Below are 20872 nucleotides of genomic sequence, written 5' to 3' on the forward strand. Positions count from 1 at the left end.
TCCTTGCTCAAATTAATGGGGTAATTGTCGCTTTCTCTGTCCGAAACGCTCTCGCTGCATTGTAAACAATGGGGAAATGTGAGGAGCCTTTCAACTTGTGACGTCGCGCTACTTCCGATACAGGCAAGGCTTTTTTTATCAGCGACCAAAAGTTGCGAACTTTATCGTCGATGTTCTCTACTAAATCCTTTCAGCAAAAATATGGCAATATCGTGAAATGATCAAGTATGACACATAGAATGGATCTGCTATCCCCGTTTAAATAAACAAAATTCATTTCAGTAGGCCTTTAAATGCATATGCAGTGTTTCCCATACAATCATTTATTTGTGGCGACCTGTTCACCACTCATGAGTGCACAATATGACTGTCTGTAAATGTCGCGCATCGGTAAACTCTGTACAATAGGTGGCTGTATACATCATAACGTCACTTTATACACATCTGGTCTGCCAGAGAATAACCCCATACTCTACTGCGTAACGGCACTGCTGTGGAACGTCTCCTTGCTATGCCATTTGTTAATACCTAGCAGCAGTTTGTAATGCGCACTGACTTTATTTTTGTAATTGTACAAAGCGACAACACAGCAGTAACAACACTTTTGGCCAGCAATGCACACACACACACATTTCTCTTCAAACTCTCGCTAACCATTCTCCTGCTTCTCCCACCCTAATGTCAGGTCAGAGTTCACACAGGCCCTCAAAATAGCTGTCCCAGGCTATGCCTCTTTGAAACAGAAACAGCACCTATGTATCTATCATGTCAACGGCGGGAACCATTACACATCCAGTGAAAATCCGTCCTAAAAAGACAAAGCAGGAGGCATCAATCAGTGTTGCCAACTTAGCAGCTTTATTTAGTGAGTATTCAGAACTCTCTAGATCAGGGGTGCTCAAACTTTTTGATTCCAAGGGCCAAAGTGAAAATGTGCCAATGGACTGGGGCAAACACAGCAAATATAATCATACAGCAGCATCATGCGTGAGGAGCTTAGCCTCATACCGCCACATATAAGGTACTGGAGATTGTCCTGTTTGACAAATGGCAACGAGTTAGCCTTGCGGACATGTCATCAATAAGTGTGTGAGCTTGAAAGAGTTCAGTAGGAATATGTATTCAATTTAGGAAGCCACCTTTTGGCAGCCTAAATGAAACAACTCAGCAGACCAAAATTGGCCCGCGGGCCACGCTTGCTCTAAATACAGGTGTTCAAAAGACAGACGCATCCAGCAACTTTTTCTGGTGTTATTGTGGACTTTTAGAGACAAAAATTAAAGCACATAACGCTCTTCGCAACCAGCAGCGAGAACTTTTGTGGCCCACCTGCATCATCCAGAAACACTCAAAGTTAGTGACAAGACAAAAATAATTAGCGGCAAAAGAAAGTTACTTTATACCTCTAAGCAAATGTATTTTGCTCTTCCTATTATTGATGAATGTCTGTGTTCATAAAATTACAAAGACATGCATCTTGGCCAATTATGCAAATATCTTGTAGACATTATCTAGTTTTAGCGGGCAACATATGCAGAATATTTTAATTTTCAGGAGTGTATCAAAGTCTGGAGTAGGCCTTGGCCGACAAGCCAATTCAAACGAATGATGAAAAAACTTGATGATTTTCCTCCATTGATAAATCACCATGTGTTTGTTTACTTTGTCTCTAACTTTCAAACAGGGTGTAGAGGGTTCACTCTGTGCATCGCTCTCAGCAGTATAGCATGTTTGTTCAATGGCAGAATTAAATGGACAGAGTGAACTCTTTTGTCATTCGTCCACTATATTTGTGTCTGTGGGTAAATGCGGGGGGCTAGTTGACGCACTTACGGAAAAAAAGTTGATTGCAAAGCCAAATGTGTGGGAATATTTTGGCTTCAAACTAAATGAGCAAGACGAGCCCATCAACAGGGATAATGAGTAAGTATGCCAAAAATGTAAAAAATAAAAATAAAAATAAAAAACCCACCCGACTATGTTTTTTCCAAATGGGGAAAAATGCTTCTTAAGATATGCAATGTTTATTTTTGCTAACAGAAATTAAAAGACAATTTATTGTAATTGTTTTATTACTTATTAGGATAATAAAAAGTTATTAAACTTCCTACTAAACTGGTAAAAATGATTAATAAGAAATACACGTTTATTGCATTTAAAAGGGTTATTTGCAGTATTATTATATATTATGATCATATTAGTGCTTTGTTTGGTCTCAAATGAATACTGACAATAATATTGTTTATCGGCAATAATTTGTGGGACAATAAATCGTCCAGCAAAATTATTTTAATCTGACCAGGTCTCGTCTGGAGCCCTTCATTATTTGCAACACATTTGTATTGTATAGTACAATTAAGTCACTTCGTCCAAGTACTTTGGAGACACTTTTTCAATTAATTAGCTGGAAGTCTACACTTCATTGTTAGTCTGTTGAAACAAAACAAATACATTGTGGAGGTACAGTATACTGTATAAAAAAAAAAAATCACCATTGTCCAAATACTTCTGTATCTGACTGTATGTTCATGATCCATTCGGGAGGGCACAGTCAGCCCTTTTGAGCTCATTTTGAATAGGAATATAGGAAAAGGATGAAGGGGGATGAGGAAAACATGAAATATCCGTCATAGTTTCACAGTAACACAGACATAACAAAGGCACACATACTACTGGTCAGGATCAGTAAATGTGTAATCAATGGTTGAATGGTTGAATCAAATGTTAAACACACCCATTTCCAGTTCATAAAAACATCCGACACAGGAGACCATTATCGGCTGACAGAGGATTGTCACCGTGGTGAAACGGTATTAGCCCTTTGTCTCCACACACAGACACAGCATTCCAATGTCATCTTGTCCCATGATGAGAAATTGATTTCATGCTTGAGTGGCAGTCAGTAGTAAAGAGTGAAAGCACAATAAAGAAACACTGAAGAGCATGGTGGCAAAGCAAATTAGCTTGAAAAACAAAGTCTAATCTTAAAAAATTAAGTCTCTACGTTCAGCCAGTTGCCGTAGAAGTAGTACTAATCCAAACAAAAGCACACAATAGCACCAGCACAGCGCATGGAGCCTTGATGGAGTTTAGAAAGTTCAAAAGAACACGCAGCACATTTGTGTGTGACGGGGAGTCAGACGATGGAACAATAAAAGCTGTGGAAAACTGCTGGCTTTGCAGGGGCCCACATCGGAGAGCACATTATAGCCAGGGATGTGGAATAGTCTGGCCACAAAATAATGCCCCATTGCCTCACTGGGATGGGGAGAGTTCTCTGGAACATGGGAAGGCTCATTTGTGAACGTTGGCTATTATTGTAATTCTGATTTGAATAAAGTCTGCTCCAGTAGAGGAGTGGAAGCTTTATAAATCTACTTGATATTAGACCAAAGTTGTGATGTAATGTTCAGGCACCACAAACAACCTCACCCCTATCCCCCTCTCTTCTCTGCTCTCTTCCTGCATTCACCAACCCTTTTCTCTGGGGCATGAAATGGCACTCTGCCATTGGTTAATAGCATCATAGAGATGCTGAGAATATCCACCAACCAGGGCGCGGGTGCCCCATCACATGGTTACCACGGCAACCCTTAACAACCACAGTGAGGGGTTCATGTGCGTTCAAATGCACACAAGCATCATTTGTGCGCTTGTGACAGCTACAACAGGGGAACGTGTTCCCATGTATCCGATGGGATGACGTCATGCTGTTGTACAAGACAAAATATAGTCATACAAACTGCAGCTGACATTCATCACCGAAACAGAAACTACAATGATTTCAACAATATGCTCTCTGGAGTGCGCATCTATTTTGTGACACAGACTAAAAATTTATGAGAAGGCAGAAACAAACGATGCATGAAAACATAATGTTTCTGAGTGACAGTAAATGGTGCTCTGGATAACTCATACCCGATGAACTGTTATTTCTTATATGAGCTAAAAGACAAGTTTCAGCATGAGATTAATGATACATTTATACCTTTACACCTTTAATATACAGTACTCTTACCAAAATCAGAATCAGAATCAGAAATACTTTATTAATCCCTGAGAGGAAATTCAAATTTTCAGCACAATCCCATTCAAGATCAGACAAACATTACACGGAGACAGAACAGGATCGCTGACGGGTCTGCCAACTTCTGGCACCCCTTACAAAAAAGGTGAGATACAGGTAAACAATGGGAGGGGGGGGGGGGGAGAAAAAAAAAGCCTGGGCTCCTGGAGAGGGGGTCCAGACTGAGGCCAAGGGGAAAAAACAACTCATAAATTCAAGTGCAGTTGCACACTTAAGCCCATGCGCGTAAGTAGGGATGTACTGTATATTGAGTACCAATATTTTTTGGTACCAGTTCCTAATTGGGTAGGTCCAGGAGGACCGTTAAGATTCTGGACAAATAATACGGCGATTGTTTTTTTTTTTTATCCAGCTGACCACCATAATTATGACACATGCACTTTGCTGCCGCTGCAACACCTAAAAACGACACGGGTAGTAGGCTCTGATAATCAGCTTGGAATTTTTACAAATAAGAAAGCAACACCACACAAAAGTTTTCCTCCACAAAAGTCCCTTAAAGCCACACATGCTAATAGAGTTAGTGTCAGTTTGAAGTGAACATGCTTTACTCATGAGTCACGTGCTTAATCAACTGTCCTCTTAGCGATCCAGTAAACTACAGGCTAATAATAATCCACTCAAAAAAGTGAAAAGTTGAAGTAATATAATAATCTATAGAGTTGTTCTAAAGCAAGATAGCATCCGCTGACAGGTCTTTTGCCTTGCCATCTGACGTCACTCCATCGTGCCGCGTTTGCTTAATATCAAAACACACCTTGCTTAAATGCACACCCACTTAACATGCTAATTATTTGTATTGTTTATACATTTAAAATAATATATATTTTAAAAGGTCTGTGTTCTGCACATGAATGCCATATATAAGTATTATTTCCAGCTGAGTGTAATTGTAATTATTAGAAACACAGATCTGTGTGGTCTTTTCAAGATTATGACATAACAACTGCATTGTACCTTTCACTGCAAACATAGTTGACTTGTTTAACACTTAAAAAGCAGGTGTTGATAAAATACTTCCCTGCAGTGGGATGTTACATGATGTTAGTAGTGTACAACCTCTTCGGCTAATAAAAATGGTAATTAAAACATTTTTACATCTTTTTTAAGACCAATTATATGCAGTACCTATAAGAGTACCAATAAATACTGGTATTGATAAGGAATATCGATATTGGTATCGGTATTGATAAAATCCTACCGATATGTATGTGTAAGTGAATAAAGGTGTGCACTCGAGATTCTCCCCTTCGACATAAGTGGGTGGAGCAACCTGAAAATGTGTCCGTTCCATGTCATGTGTGGCTTGGCATGTATTCACCCGTCCACTTATGTACTTTTTCTCCTACACACTTCTGTGGCTGCAATAATTCTAGGGCCCCGGGATGGTGAAACATTATATTGCACTTTAAGTTTGAATTCAGTGTACACCACACATAATAAAATGGTAACAAGCGACCTCAAAAAGACTATCAAATTTATTCTGACTGAACTGCTTCAATTGGAAAAATCTGCAAACATCCATTGAAATAGGTTTGAAATGACCATCATGCCACTCTGAATTAACAACCAAAATGGCCATTGTTTACCTGGCTATGGCTCTGTTTGAGTGGGAGAGAAGCAGGGCGCGACATCGTCATAAAGCAAGATGACCACGGCGCGCAATACGCTTGGACATCCTGGGGCTAACGGACGTTCAATGCATACAACGTTTTTGGCTGGACAGCGACGCCATCATCGAACTACAGTATGTAACTATTTATTGTAACTACATACTGTAGCGTCTATCAAACATCCGACTCTTGAATGCTACATTGTCATTGCTGATATACGGCATCTATCACGTTGGACAAGTGCAGAGATACAGTGTGTAACAGTGTTTCTCCCCACACTGTCAGAGACAGACGTGGACAAACACAGTCAAACACAGTCATTAGCATTAAAGCTACAAGCACACAAAACAGTGTGTTCTCAGTAGGGCTTACTAAAACCACGTTGAAACTCTCTAATTCCAAACTAAATGGTTAGACTGTTGAGACTTCTTCAAAATTGTTGAAAAGTAGCATAATTTTGGTCCTTTATACATACAACATGTGAATACATAGATTAACTGCTGTTTACATTGCATTCTTATATTGGAAAAACTATTTTTATAGTAAATTATCTGAATATTTTAATTTCTATGTGTGCTTAAAAAGCAACAGGTTTCTATGTTTTCCCACAATATTAGATAGTTGTATTGTTTTAAGTATTATATATAATTATACAAAACTAGTGAAGTTGACACGTTGTGTAAATCGTAAATAAAAACAGAATACAATGATTTGCAAATCCTTTTCAACCTATATTCAAATGAATAGGCTGCAAAGACAAGATACTTAACGTTCGAACTGGTAAACTTTGGTTATTTTTTGCAAATATTAGCTCATTTGGAATTTCATGCCTGCAACATGTTTCAGAAAAGCTGGCACAAGTGGCAAAAAAAGACTGAGAAAGTTGAGGAATGCTCATCAAACACTTATTTGGAACATCTCACAAGTGAACAGGCTAATTGGGAACAGGTGGGTGCGTGATTGGGTATAAAAACAGCTTCCATGAAATGCTAAGGAATTTAAGGATTTCACCATCTACGGTCCGTAACATCATCAAAAGGTACAGAGAATCTGGAGAAATCCCTCTACGTAAGCGGCAATGGCTGTGACCTTCAATCCTTCGGGCGGTAATGCATCAAAAACCGACATCAGCCTGTCAAGGATATCACCACATGGGCTCAGGAACACTTCAGAAAACCACTGTCAGTAACTACAGTTCGTCGCTACATCTGTAACAGCAAGTTAAAACTATTATGAAAAGCCAAAATCATTTATCAACAACACCCAAAAACGCTGCTGGCTTCGCTGGGTCCGAGCTCATCTAAGATGGACTGATGCAAAGTGGAAAAGTGTTCTGTGATCTGACGAGTCCACATTTAAAATAGTTTTTGGAAACTGTGAACATGGTGTCCTCCGGACCAAAGAGGAAAAGAACTGCATATTTCAGCAAGACAATGCCAAGCCACATTTTGCACGTGTTACAACAGTGTGGCTTCGTAGTAAATGAGTGCGGGTCCTGCACTGGTCGGCCTGTAGTCCAGACCTGTCTCCCATTGAAAATGTGTGGCGCATTATGAAGCGTAAAATAGAACAACGGAGACCCCAGACTGTTGAACCACTTAAGCTGTACATCAAGCAAGAATGGGAAAGAATTCCACCTGAAAACCTTAAAAAATTGGTCTCCTCAGTTCCCAAATGTGTACTGAGTGTTGTTAAAAGCAAAGGCCATGTAAAACAGTGGTAAAAATGCCCCTCTGCCAACTTTTTAGTAAAGTATTGCTGCCATTAAATTCTAAGTTAATGATTATTTGCAAAAAAAATTAAGTTTCTCAGTTAGAAACACTAAATATCTTGTCTTTGTAGTCTATTCAATTGAATATAAGTTGAAAAGGATTTGCAAATCATTGTATTCTGTTTTTATTTACAATTTACACAACGTGCCAACTTTACTGGTTTTGGGTTTTGTATTTTGTATTTTGATTTACCCTGCAATTCCTAGCCTTAGTTTCTCATTAATTCAAAATCATTTGCACATGACTAAAAAGTAAGTGTCTTTGTTTCAGACGTAGAACTGTAATTAAGCATTCCAGCCCCAGCCTTCAGAACACCATGACAAATACTATTTCTTAGTTCTTTGATTTTTCATTTGCTCGTGCACTCACACTTGACTGTCACAAGGTCTTTTTAGAATTAGAATCAGAATTAGTATTTATTGCCAAGTACATTTACACATACAAAGAATTTGTCTTGATGTATTGGTGCAAAAACAGCTAACCTGAAAAATAAAGCCAAAACTAGCTCAGAACGTACAGAAAATACAGTTTAGGAAGAAATTGACAATATATAAAACATCATTTAAAAAATATCAAATATAAAACATTTCCAAAAAAAACCACAAAATGTAAAAACGATGCCATGGAGTACAGGGGAGAAAAAATGTAAAGTCCATTCAGCAACATTTTAATGCATAAAACAAACAGTTTCAGCCTTCACATTGCTGTGATGAAGGGCAGGGACGCTTAGTCTGACAGCAGGGGGGGAGAAACGGTTTTTGAAACGAGAGGTTTTGGTCTTGATGGACCGCAGCCTCTTCCAGAGGGCAGAGTCTCAAACAGTCCATGTGCAGGGTGAGGGAGTCGGCCACAATCGTACCTGCAAGCCTCAGGTTCCTGGAGGTGCTCAGGTCAGGGAGTGGTGGTAGGTTGCAGCCAATCACCTTCCCTGCAGAGCGGATAATTCGTTTCAGCCTTCATTTGTTTTTTGCTCTGGTTGCCGCATAACAGACTGTGATGGAGATGCAGAGGGTTGACTCGATGAAGGCCATGTACAAGTGCACGATCATGGTCTTTGGCAGGTTGAACCTCTTTAGCTGCCGCATGAAGTACATTCTCTGTTGTCAATTCTTGATGAGTGAGGTGATGTTCAGCTCCTTCCTCCACTTGAGGTCCTGGGTAATGATGGTACCCACGAAAGACTCCACATGAGTCCCCGTGGAGTCACCAATGATGATGGGGCTTGGGGCTGCTGCGCTTTTTCTAAAGTCCACAACCATCTCCACTGTCTTCGAACCGTTAAGCTCTATGTTGTTTTTGCTGCACCAGATCACTAGATGGTCAGCATCCCACCTGTAGGTAGACTCATCCCCACCAGAGATGAGTCCAATGAGGGTGGTGTCGTCTGCGAAATTGAGCATGCCCTGGAGCAGGGACGGGATTATTGCATTGAAAGCAGAAATCCACAAACAGGATCCTAATGTAGGTTCTTGCTGAGTCTAGATGCTTAAAGATGCCGTGGAGGCCCAGGTTGACAGCATCATCAGCAGAGCTGCTGGCTCTGTTGGCGAACTGTAGGGAGTCCAGGAAGAGGTCAGTGATGTCTTTGAGATGTAAAAGCAAAAGGCGCTCAAAAGACTTCATCACCACAGCGGTCAGGGTGACGGGTCTTAAATGGGAACATCTGCGGTCCCTTCCAAAGTTTCTCATTGGGTTGAGTTTTTTCTTGCCCTTATGTGGGATCGCTGTGGTTTGTCCAGCCCTTTGAGGCATTTGTGATTAAGGGCTGTATAAATACACTTTGATTGATTGATTCATTTATTTGAAACGGATAAGTTGCTCGACTAAATTACATACCTCGGCCTGGGCCGATAACAAATTCTGCTTGACAATATATTGACTTGCAAATTATTGCCGATAAACGATATAATTGCTATTATTTTTTGAGACCAAAATAACCACTGATGTAATGATAATACATAATAATAATGCAAGTATACCCTTTCAAATGCAATAAAAGTGAATTTATTGTATATTTTAACATTGTAATTGAAATTTAAACTTTTGAAATACTAGTTAAATAAGACAAACAAATTAAAAAAATATACACACTATGTCTGTAGGGAAAATGTTGCACTTAAATAAAAATCACAACAGGAAAGCAACAAAATAGGTTATTTCTCTGTTAAGTATGTGATGGGGACCCTCAAATATATACAAATATATTTGTGACCAAAATGATTACAGTTATTAATATTGTTGTGTTAAAAAAGTAATAAAAGTAATTATCCACATGCTAAAAATGTTTAACCAAGTTGTATTTTTTTTAATAACTAAAAAAAAATAGCCACACAATATACTTTCTTTGTTCTGGCTTAATAAGAGCCATATTATTTTTATTTGGGTGTTTGAATATGTTTATATTCTTCCAAGGTTTACATTTTAAAACCTTTTTTTCGTATCATTTTATAAAATGTAATTTGGGTGATCCGTTGTTTTATTTCCGGTTTATGTGACGTCACGTAAGTTAAATTCCTGTTGAACGGATTATGTTGGTCTGTTTCAACTTGACACTGTGGAGTTTATATTGATAACTTTGTGCAAAAACAGCACAGCTTTTATGTTTGAACGTGAACACTGTAGCTCTGTCGTTTAGACAGTAATGTGTTTTTACAAGTTTAGATTGGGGAATGGTGTTTCTTAATGGGGAAATACATTAATGTCTCTTGTTTACATGTTATCATTCATTTTATCAATGTGTGGTTATCAATCACGTTTTTTTGATTATTTCAATTTAACTAACCGTCTGGAGTTTTACAGCAGTTATTATTACTACCGTTTATTCGTAGTGTAAACGCCAAGGCAAAAGAGTGGCTGCTCTTGTAGCCCGTAACAACAAATACACATGGCGATTATTGAGGCTAGCAAACTGACTTCATTTTCATTTATCGTAAGGTTAATTGACTTATTGACTATCAGCCCAAGCCTATCCACACAATGATTAAAATTAAAGTAATTGGTCCTTTTTCAAAACTAACAATATTTCATGAAAAACCAGCATAATTTTGGAAGACATGATGTATTTTTTTTCCCCACCAGTTTTTTTTAACGTACGTACCTGACTTTATAAGAAAAATGCATAACATATAAACATTTTATAAAATTTTTTTATAGTATATCAAGGAAAAGCAATAGATTCAAGAAGACATGCAACTACTTCAGCAACAGGAAGATGTGCATGCCACCAGTAAAGCTATTTTGGATCAGCTATTCCCTTGTCACAGGAAAAAAGCTGTAAAACAGTGTCATTAGGCCGCTGCATACAACCAAAGGAAAATCCCTTGTGAGTTGGCAGTGGTATTACAAGCTACCTTAGCAGGAGTCTAAGTCCCCTGCAAGGCAACTCTGATCCGCTCCAATCCTCACCATGGGCTAATTGTAACACTCAGCATGTGGACTAAAATGGATTAACAAGAGATCCACTATTCTTGGCAGTCAATACATGTTGTTTGTAGAAAGAGTAAGGCTGTGAATTAGTTTTTGAACTAAAATGCCATGATGAGCAAAAGCCATTATTGCAGTCCGTTGTAATGGATCAACTCAGAAGTCAAGTCTTACCTGTGCAGGTGAAACACTTGACATGAAAGTGAGTATCTTGAACTCGAACCACCTCTCCTTTGCACACTTCCCGACATCGTTGACACCGAATTGGCCCAGCTCTTCGCTCATCTCCTGTAGAGCCACGGTGGTACTCTGTAGCGGATAGAAAGAGTACCTTTGCTGAACATGATACCTAAACCTATGCTTTTTTAAATAGACAACATTTATAATTGCAAGACCAAAAAATATTAATTTAGCATTTCGTGCTGCAAAAAACTTGGTTTAACTGCTTATACGTGGTGTTAGAGCATGTGGGTTTTTCGCAACACTTATTTCAAATCAAGGACCAACCTTAAAGGAAATGAGCACGTCTTTCACTTTTCTGTTAGTCCAAAACAGTGAAAAACTTCTAGCAAAAGGCATCTGACAATGCATGTAATGGAGAGTCATCTATTTTGCTTATGAAGCCCTTGAAAAAAACTGCCAATTACACTCCATTAACATGCAGAGACCTGCATATTAACCAAGCTATAGCTACTTTGTTATTGTCAGAGCCAAAATCGAGGAACAACATTTCCAGTGTAGTAACACAGTGCCTTGCTCACAGAGACACTTACACTGTTCCTCCATCCACTAGTGAGAGAGGTAAACTAGCTACTTAGCCGCTATTGCTGCTGCTGAATCGCCTCTGAGTTTGGAAAATGTAATGCTAAATTATAAATCATGTGTCACCCCTTTATACTAGAACAGTTGTCACCAACCTTATATATATATATATATATATATATATATATATATATATATATATATATACATATACATATTTATTTGCGTATATATACATGTGTGCGTATACTAGAGTTGTCCTGATACCAATATTTTATACCAAAATGTATTTCGATACTTTTTTAATTAAAGGGGACCACAAAAAAATATTATTGTCGTTATTTTAACAGAAAATCTTATGACACATTAAGCATATGTTTATTATTGCAATCAAAGAAGATTTTTGTCATAAAATAAGATAGTGAACATACTCGATAACTACTCTTTTAGTAGTGAGGAAACAAAGGTTCCTAATATGGCTGCTGACATATGCAGTAACATATTGTGCCATTTCCCATTCTATTATTTTGTCAAAATTATGAGGGACAAGCGGTAGAAAATTGATTATTAATTAAATCATTCATTTACTGTTAATATCTGCTTACTTTCTGTTTTAACATGTTTCATCTACACTTCTGTTAAAATGATATAAGCACTCTTTCCTTGGTAGTTTGGATACTTTACATTAGTTTTAGGTGATAGTGATACTACACATTTTGATATCAATCCAATAGTTGCAGGATCATACAATGGTAATAAGTAAAGTTCTCCTGTGTCCAGGGACATTTCCGTACTTCATAAATAATAAAAAAAAATTACAAAAGATTTTGGAATAATAAAAAATATTGACGTAATCATTGTATTATCTAGTCAATAATGGTTTTTGTACTTGGTATAGTTACAATCGATGCATGTATAGATATATCCATTTGTTTACGTTGAGGAGACCTCGCTTGCTGTTAGCGGTTAGCTATTGTATCCTCTTACGGTGTGTAGTGAAGCATGTTTAGCTATTCCTCGTTCTGCAGGGATGATATTTGTAAGAAACAAAGTGTATTTGTCGCCATGGAGATGAGGATTAGTGGTTTAGAAATAGCTAAAACACTGCCGACTGCGGATGGACATTAGCCGCTAGCGAGCAATGTTTTAAAGCTTCAGCGTTTATAGCTTCACATTTATCATTTGTTTTTAAGCCAAAATCCATTCTGCATCATATGTCTTCACACTGTGTCTGCTTGTAAGTAATGCGTACGCATGAGTTGCCGAACATGCGCCTCTGCCTGTATTACGAGCAATGTCACGACCTGACGGCGCACGCGCCGCCATGTCTGTAAAAAAAGTACCGGTATTTTTCAGAAGCATTATAGTACTGTTTTTAAGTCATTAGTACAGCGGTACTTTATTAGTACCGGTATATAGTACAACCCAGTCACTGTTGTGGTATGTTTTTTTTTCCATGAAACGTTTAGCAATAATGCACTAATGCTCCAAATCTCTTGCAAAGTCTGACATGACTAGTGGTAGCAAACAGAACCCGCTTTCAATGTTGTTGTAGACGGACGCAGCGTCTGTGAAATCAACTTGTCCAGGAAAGAAATGTCTGTAAAGTTTAAAATGACCAAAATACTGTAAATATTATTGCCTTTTACTACATTACATATACAGAATACTTACAGCATGAATATAAAACGGTGTTGGAGGTTTTTGTTAGAGTGCATAGGACGAGTAAGCCAATCCCCATTACTTGTATTGTTAGCCGCTTTTGCTGGCATTTTTTTACTAAGAAAAGAAAGAACAAAAAAAAAAGACGAACTATCGGTGTTCTTATTTATGGTTTTCTTTTAACATGGGGTGTTATGAGAAGAATGTGAAAGGAAGAAAAAATATAGGGTATATGGTATAGTGTTCCACTGCACTGTGTTACTAGCTACAGAGGCTTATTTTTACATGTGTATGACAATCAAGAATGATAAAAGGTGAGATAAGGTGCATCTGTAAAAAAAAAAAAAACTCATCAGCATTATACATACAATTGTGCAGTGAGTGTTTAATTGTTTGGTGGCTGCAGGATTAGGTCTCTGCTTTTTGCAGATGATGTGGTCCTGATGGCTTCATCTGGCCAGGATCTTCAGCTCTCACTGGATAAGTTCGCAGCTGAGCGTAAAGCGACTGGGATGAGAATCAGCACCTCCAAGTCCGAGTCCATGGTTCTCGACCGGAAAAGGGTGGAGTGCCAGCTCCGGGTTGGGGAGGAGATCTTGCCCCAAGTGGAGGAGTTCAAGTACCTCGGAGTCTTGTTCACGAGTGAGGGAAGAGTGGATCGTGAGATCGACAGGCGGATCGGTGCGGCGTCTTCAGTAATGCGGACGCTGTATCGATCCATTGTGGTGAAGAAGGAGCTGAGCCGTAAGGCAAAGCTCTCAATTTACCGGTCGATCTACGTTCCCATCCTCACCTATGGTCATGAGCTTTGGGTTATGCCCGAAAGGACAAGATCACGAGTACAAGCGGCCGAAATGAGTTTCCTCCCCCGGGTGGCGGGGCTCTCCCTTAGAGATAGGGTGAGAAGCTCTGTCATTCGGGGGGAGCTCAAAGTAAAGCCGCTGCTCTTCCACATCGAGAGGAGCCAGATGAGGTGGTTCGGGCATCTGGTCAGGGTGCCACCCGAACGCCTCCCTAGGGAGGTGTTTAGGGCACGTCCGACCGGTAGGAGGCCACGGGGAAGACCCAGGACACGTTGGGAAGACTATGTCTCCCGGCTGGCCTGGGAACGCCTCGGGATCCCCCGGGAGGAGCCGGACGAATTGGCTGAGGAGAGGGAAGGCTGGGCTTCCCTGCTTAGACTGCTGCCCCCGCGACCCGACCTCGGATAGGCGGAAGAAGATGTAAGGATGGATGTTTTATTGTTGTTTTGTTCTAGTATTAACTTTGGTTAATAAACTCATTGGGCAGTGTAGGCACCAGTTATTTCTGTTCAGCTGTTTATTAAACATCAGTGTGTGAATGTGTGTGTAAATGGGTGGATGTGATATATAATAAAACGTTTTGGGTGTTATTCCAGGTAGTAAAGCGCTGTATAAATACAGACCATTTATCATTCATCCAAAAGTCAATCAACATGGCCAGTCAATCAGTCAATCGCAAAGCCCATAAATAAATCATCTTTGAAAAGTTGGGGAGGGGAGTCTGTCAGTTATAGGGGAGTTTAAATACTTTCAATATGACAATGTTGTTTTGTAAGAACTTTAAAAACATGTTGATGATACATTCACCCATTCATTTTCAATCGCTTGGTAAATGAGAATTGTGTCTTTGTTATAGCCACCAACAAGGCTGTTGTTGTTCACATGTCCAATGCTGTTAAATACTTCTCCCACGTGTGTATCTCTCAATTGACAGTCTCCATAGTCCCAGGCGTTTCACACAATAAGATGTATGCTCTAAAAGTGTTATTTAAATAAAACACAAACCCAGCCATCATAACAGTAAGCCTTTGACCAACTATCTGCAGTCATGCTTGTTCATTCAGCTCTTTATCCTCCTCAAGGAGCATCCAAGTGCTCCTACAGTGTTGGAGAGGTGTAATGGCAGGATAAGCAGCTTGTACTGCTCTCTACATGAATAGCTGACTGAAGGACTTTGCTGTTAAAGTGATGGTAGCACATGGGCTAGCGTGCTCTCGCTACTGGTTCCATTTCGCTAGAGGAATCTCAAAGGACATGCACTACTTAAAATGTCTAAAAGCTTTGCACGCCTCATATCCTGAGTGCAGTGAGTACAGTCTTGATATACGCCCATGGACTGGAGACAGAATGTATGCATAACTGTAGTGTACATTCGTCTTCAAATCACAAGAGTGGGCATTGGAAATATGCAAGCATGATTAATTCCGACTTCCAGTCTCCCACACTCAAGTCACTGTTAATTCATTGTTTCCTTCACAATGCTGGTGGCACCACTAGAATCCACCGGAATCCACTGGATAAGTGTTTAGCTACTGCACTGAAGAATGACATTTCCTTGTGAATGTTTGTGTGTCTGTGTGTACGCGTGCGGCTTGCGTGTGTTTCAGGGACAGAGTATGCTTGTTTTTCATCTTAAACCACCATGAACATTGAACAGTGATCTCATCAGGTGTGAAAAGGCGATAATGGGAACTAAGCTTGTGCCAAATTCTGCTGGGTACACAGAAGCAATTTGTTTACAATGGTGACCTTCTGAAATGGTGCCAAAACAAACTGGCAAGTCTGGAATATCCTCCGCTTTCAGAGTCCAGCCAGGAAACCTTTCCGTGGTGGTGGCACCCTTGCAGACCTTATTTCAGTTGAAAAATTCACTCTATTTCATTTAGCTTTAGCTAATGTAATCAAACAAATGCTTGCTTAATATCGAGAGTGCATGTGCATGAAAAAGAGTTGCACCTTAGCATAAAATCCACATCTACAATCAGATCAGGAGCTTAAGAATTATGCAACTATATTTAATTGTGTGAGTGTGTGCATAGCCATTTAACCAAGTTGTGTAAAACCATTACAGCGCTTGAGACCAGCCCCACATCCTTTCCCATGCAGAGATGTGAGTCATTCTACAAACGAGGACCGCTGAGCAACAGGTGTTATACCAGACTAAATTATTGGCCAGTGCCGGGAGGAAAATCCAGCCTCCAGCTGACAGGTGATAAGAACAAGGCCAGGGGCAGTGAGGCAGACAGCATCTCCAGAGACCAAGAGGCTGCTACTATTTCTGCCTCTGACCTGACAGCCACGGCAAGGAGCACAATTGGAGCACAGTCACAAGGGATGCAGGGATACAGGTGATGATGAGGAATGAAGAGATAACAATCACAGAAGACAACAATTGTGATGACCTTGTGGGATTAAATTAAAGAAAAAAAAGATAAGTGAATCCGATTATGAACTGGTTTGGCTGCAGGACCCACCATCAGCCCTAAATGACAAGTAGTGACCCAAATTGGTCATCAATACACACAGGCTGAATTATTTCAAGAATGTATTCTTGACCAGGACCAATTGTGGATATTATTGTTTATAGTTAATAAGAAAAAAAATCAGTATCTCTGAAAATCCCTGCCAAAAAGTTGAATATTGTAAACTACTTGTTCACTTTTTAATAAAAAATCTAACTGCAAAAACGTCCTGATTCTTAAATTGATCTCTTTAGTCTGCCATATTGCACAATATTCTAATGTATCTTAATGCAAAAGTAATAACTTACAACAGTGAACCAGTTCTCATAGTTCACTTATAAGAGCCGTACAAAAGACGCTGTGTAGTCTGGAAATGCGGTATATATTGAGTAATGAATTTCAGTTCTTTGGTTGTACAACCACATCGCTTGCCATTCCTTTATTCTAGAACTTACGGAAGTCCCTCCAGCTCTCCATTTTTTTTTGTACATAATCAAATAAGCTATTGAGCCCGTTACATAACCAAAGGTTAGTAAATACAACCACTAATTATTTGGATTTACATGACGTCACGTCAGGCTCATTAAATATGCCTAGTGGTCAAGCCAGCGTCTGTTCTCAATGGGTACTAGGCGCCATTTAGCCTTTCGAGAAGAAAATGGCCCTATGCTTACGTTGTTTTCGGCTGTGCAAACTGTTTAAACCGCGAAAAGGATAAAGGCTTCTTCAGAGTTTTTTGAGAGGTAATCAAGAAGGGCATCAGAGTGCAATATTTTACTAAAGACAACGAGAGAAATTGCCCTCGAACATAGCACTCCAGTCCAAGGGTGCATAGTCAAAGAACGCACGAGATTACAGTGACCACTTCGTTAAAGGTTTGTTTGACATACTTTTAATATACTTTACTTGTTTAGTATTTCCCATTGAAGTATTATCCTGATATTGTTTGCATATACATTTTTCAGTCAGGGTCCATGATACTTTGTCAGGAAAGGTACTTTCCATATCTCCCCTCTTGTATATTTTGTACACAAATGTGTCAGAGCACATATGACAACAGGACAAAAATCAAATATGGTGATGATTTAGTAACTGTTAGTTTGTTAAAAGGATATGCTGTCATGGGTGTCAGCTGCCGGGTGTTATAGTAGTCTTAATTTGTTTACATGGACGCGTCTTCGCAGGATGCAAAGTAAATCATGAAATGCAAAACTTACCCGAAAAAAACAATGCATATTATGTTGATACCAATTATCTTGAAACCCACAAAGAAGTAGTAGACCTCCGTGATTTTGCAAGTTTTCATCTGTTTTGTCGTGTAGAATGACGTGTAGAGCAGAAGATATTTCGATATGTCTGGGAACGCCACCAACGGATAATCCTTGATATCACTCGACAAATAAAGTTGATAAAGTATAAGTATTTATTCCACTGCTTAGTCAGATTTTTTTGCTCATATCTGCTTTTTGCTGGAAGACCTAGGCCGCTTGCGTGCTCAGACAGTTCGCTTGCTGCTTGCTGCACAACAGCCATCTTGGCTTGGTTGACAACCACTTTTTTTCACTTTGGAAGAAGTCACACGACGGAATACAAGCAATTCCTAGTAAATTTCTTTACACAGCTGTACAATCTTAATCTTGACTGTGTATAATTCTAACGGAAATCCAACCTGACCTATGCTGAGAATATATAGTCTGTGTATAAGTGAAATTTACACAACAAAGCCATGGTCTGTAGCAGCGAAATGATCAGAACTCTGCTCCCCACCCTCTGGCTTCAACCCACCCTTCCTTCATCATCCTTGAACTCAGCCAAGACCTTGGAAAGGAGCATTCATCAAAGCTACGAGTGTCCACTCAGTGCTACCACTAACATTCTGCTACAGCGAGACAGGATAGCAAAGGGTCGCACCTCCACTGACAGCGTGAATGATCACTCAATCCTACCACAGGCCAAGGTCATGGGGAAAAGGGGATACACAATACAATTGTTAATCCTTCCCACTGGTTATCATTCCATGTAAGCGGTATACTTGTTTCCTCTGCACAATGTACAGGTTTAGTATCAGTTGTTAACTGTGAGCATTGTCATGGATATATGAATACAATTACCATTTTAATTCCACATTGATATCTATATTTTGTCTCCCAACCCTGCCAAGATCCGGAACTGTCTATACAAATATAATGGCTTGGAGGTTCACAATTGTACGCAACACTTCATGGAATAAACTTCATATACTAATTTAATATATTTGTATTTGTATATCTTAAAAAAAAATAAGGGGCCTATACTAAAAATGTGAATGATGATGCTGGAGTAGTTTTGTTCTCATTTAAGCAAGGCTGTATTATTATGATTCTATTTAGTCAGGCGGTGTCTTACTGTATGGCGTGGCTCATTTTGCAAAGCTAAGTTTTACTGGTAAAGAAACACATTTTCTTTGAATAATATGTTGTGATAAGTAGGGATGGGCAATATGGCCTAAAATCTATATCGCCATATATGTTGCATCATCTGCGATAACAATATATGTTACTATATCTCTTTGACATAAATGATAGTCGAACCATTTAAAAATGGGTTACAGAAGATCCTAGATCCGAGATCCTGCTGACAAATGCAGTTACATATTTTGTCATTTTCATTTGTATTATTTTTATCAAAATTATGATTAATCTACTGGCTAATTTACTGTTACACTAGTTACTTTCTGTTGTAACATGGTTTCCTTATAAACTTCTGTTAAAATGTAATAAGCTCTTATTCATAGGTTGTTTAGCTACCTTACACTAGTTTTGGGCAATAAACTATAACAAAAACAACAAAAGGTTTTGATAACAAAAAATATTGATCTAACCACTGTGGTTTCGACCTGATACTATACCACTTGGTATCGTCATTGTTGATATTTGTATCGATCCCACCTTGTTTACGTCAAGAGCTCTAGCCTGCGGTTAGCACATCTTCCTACAGCGTGCAGTGTAGCATCTTCAGCTAATCCTCGTCCCCCAAGGATGATATTAGGTATTAGGGCTTCAGGATTTTGGGAAAAAATCTAATTGAAATAGTTTTCTACAAATTGTGATTGCGATTCGATTTGCTATTTTTTATGTTTTATACATGCATATTACTGTAAAAATAACGAGTGAAAGAAGACATGTTACTTTCAGACTGTCAATCAACATATTCTTGTCTCAAAGTGCCACACATTAAAACAATGTGCAGTAATTTCCTTTCAAAAATATTTGGCTATATGCAGACACACTCAGAGCTTTTGTCTACAACATGTTCTTGAACTGAAGAAATAACCGATAAAAACTGTACAGTGTTTATAATGTAATGTAATTGTAATATCTAATAATAATGTAAGTAATCGTTCAAAAGGATCTACACTTTTATTTCTCATTACTGTATAATTTGTTATCATTCGACTGTAATTGGAAGGTAAATAACTTTTAGTTATCCTAAATAAACAAACAAACAAATAAAATGTACTCTCATCTCTGTAGGCAAAATTTTAACTTAAATAAATATTGAACTAAAAAACTACGGCAGGTAGTCTTTTTTTGTTTGTTGCCATCATGTGATTAGGGAATTTTCTCGTTTGTCAGTGTTGCTAGGCTCATATTGCCCATACAGGTTGAAGCTGAAATAACAGGACATTCGGCTTTGTAATCATACTTTTTCCTCTTACTTTCCGTTACTTTGCGGAACTTCTCATTAATGAGTCGCGAGTAGGGAGGCAATATCCGGGCTTCCTGTGTGTGTAAGTGAGTGGTCTTGCTCTCCGCCCACCAAGACAAACATTGTGAATGAATGAAAGAGGGCCCACTTAGTTCAGTTATTCTACTGTGAAATAAACGTGTTCAGGTGCTGAGAGCGATGCAGAGCATGAGACCTCTTTCTCCCTGCTGAAGCAGGAGACTAAGAAAACAAACACAGATATTTATCAATGCCAACAAAGTATGTTGACTTCATTTTTATTCATTGTTTGATTGATTGACTTACTGACTATCTGCTTAGGCTTAGTCACAAATAAAACTTTTTCCAAGATGGTGCTTCTTATTAGCGTACTGACTGCTTCCACTGCAGCGCATATTGTTTCCTTAAACACTTTTTGATAGGCCAGGAGGCAAAGGTACGCAAGACTCAACAATTTGTTTTGGCGAATATGTCTGTCACTCAAATAAATACCGGTGATGGTGAAAAAAAAAAAAAATCTGCCTCTTGCAGTTGTTTCTCGCACTAATTAAAACTTTGATGTCGATTTAATGTCGATTAATCG

At 38.9% G+C, this 20872-nt stretch overlaps 1 protein-coding gene across 1 annotated transcript in view; it reads right to left on the reverse strand.

Annotated features, from left to right (window-relative positions):
- The window catches only part of LOC133648981 (actin-binding LIM protein 3-like), a 100879-nt gene that overhangs the window by 73003 nt on the left and 7004 nt on the right, over positions 1–20872 (reverse strand). The window contains exon 2 of the mRNA XM_062045608.1: positions 11070–11204. Within this exon, the coding sequence (XP_061901592.1) occupies positions 11070–11204 (135 nt within the window). The remainder of the gene's footprint in view (positions 1–11069; positions 11205–20872) is intronic.

Source organism: Entelurus aequoreus, linkage group LG04 (assembly GCF_033978785.1).
Source record: "Entelurus aequoreus isolate RoL-2023_Sb linkage group LG04, RoL_Eaeq_v1.1, whole genome shotgun sequence".
Taxonomy (NCBI): domain Eukaryota; kingdom Metazoa; phylum Chordata; class Actinopteri; order Syngnathiformes; family Syngnathidae; genus Entelurus; species Entelurus aequoreus.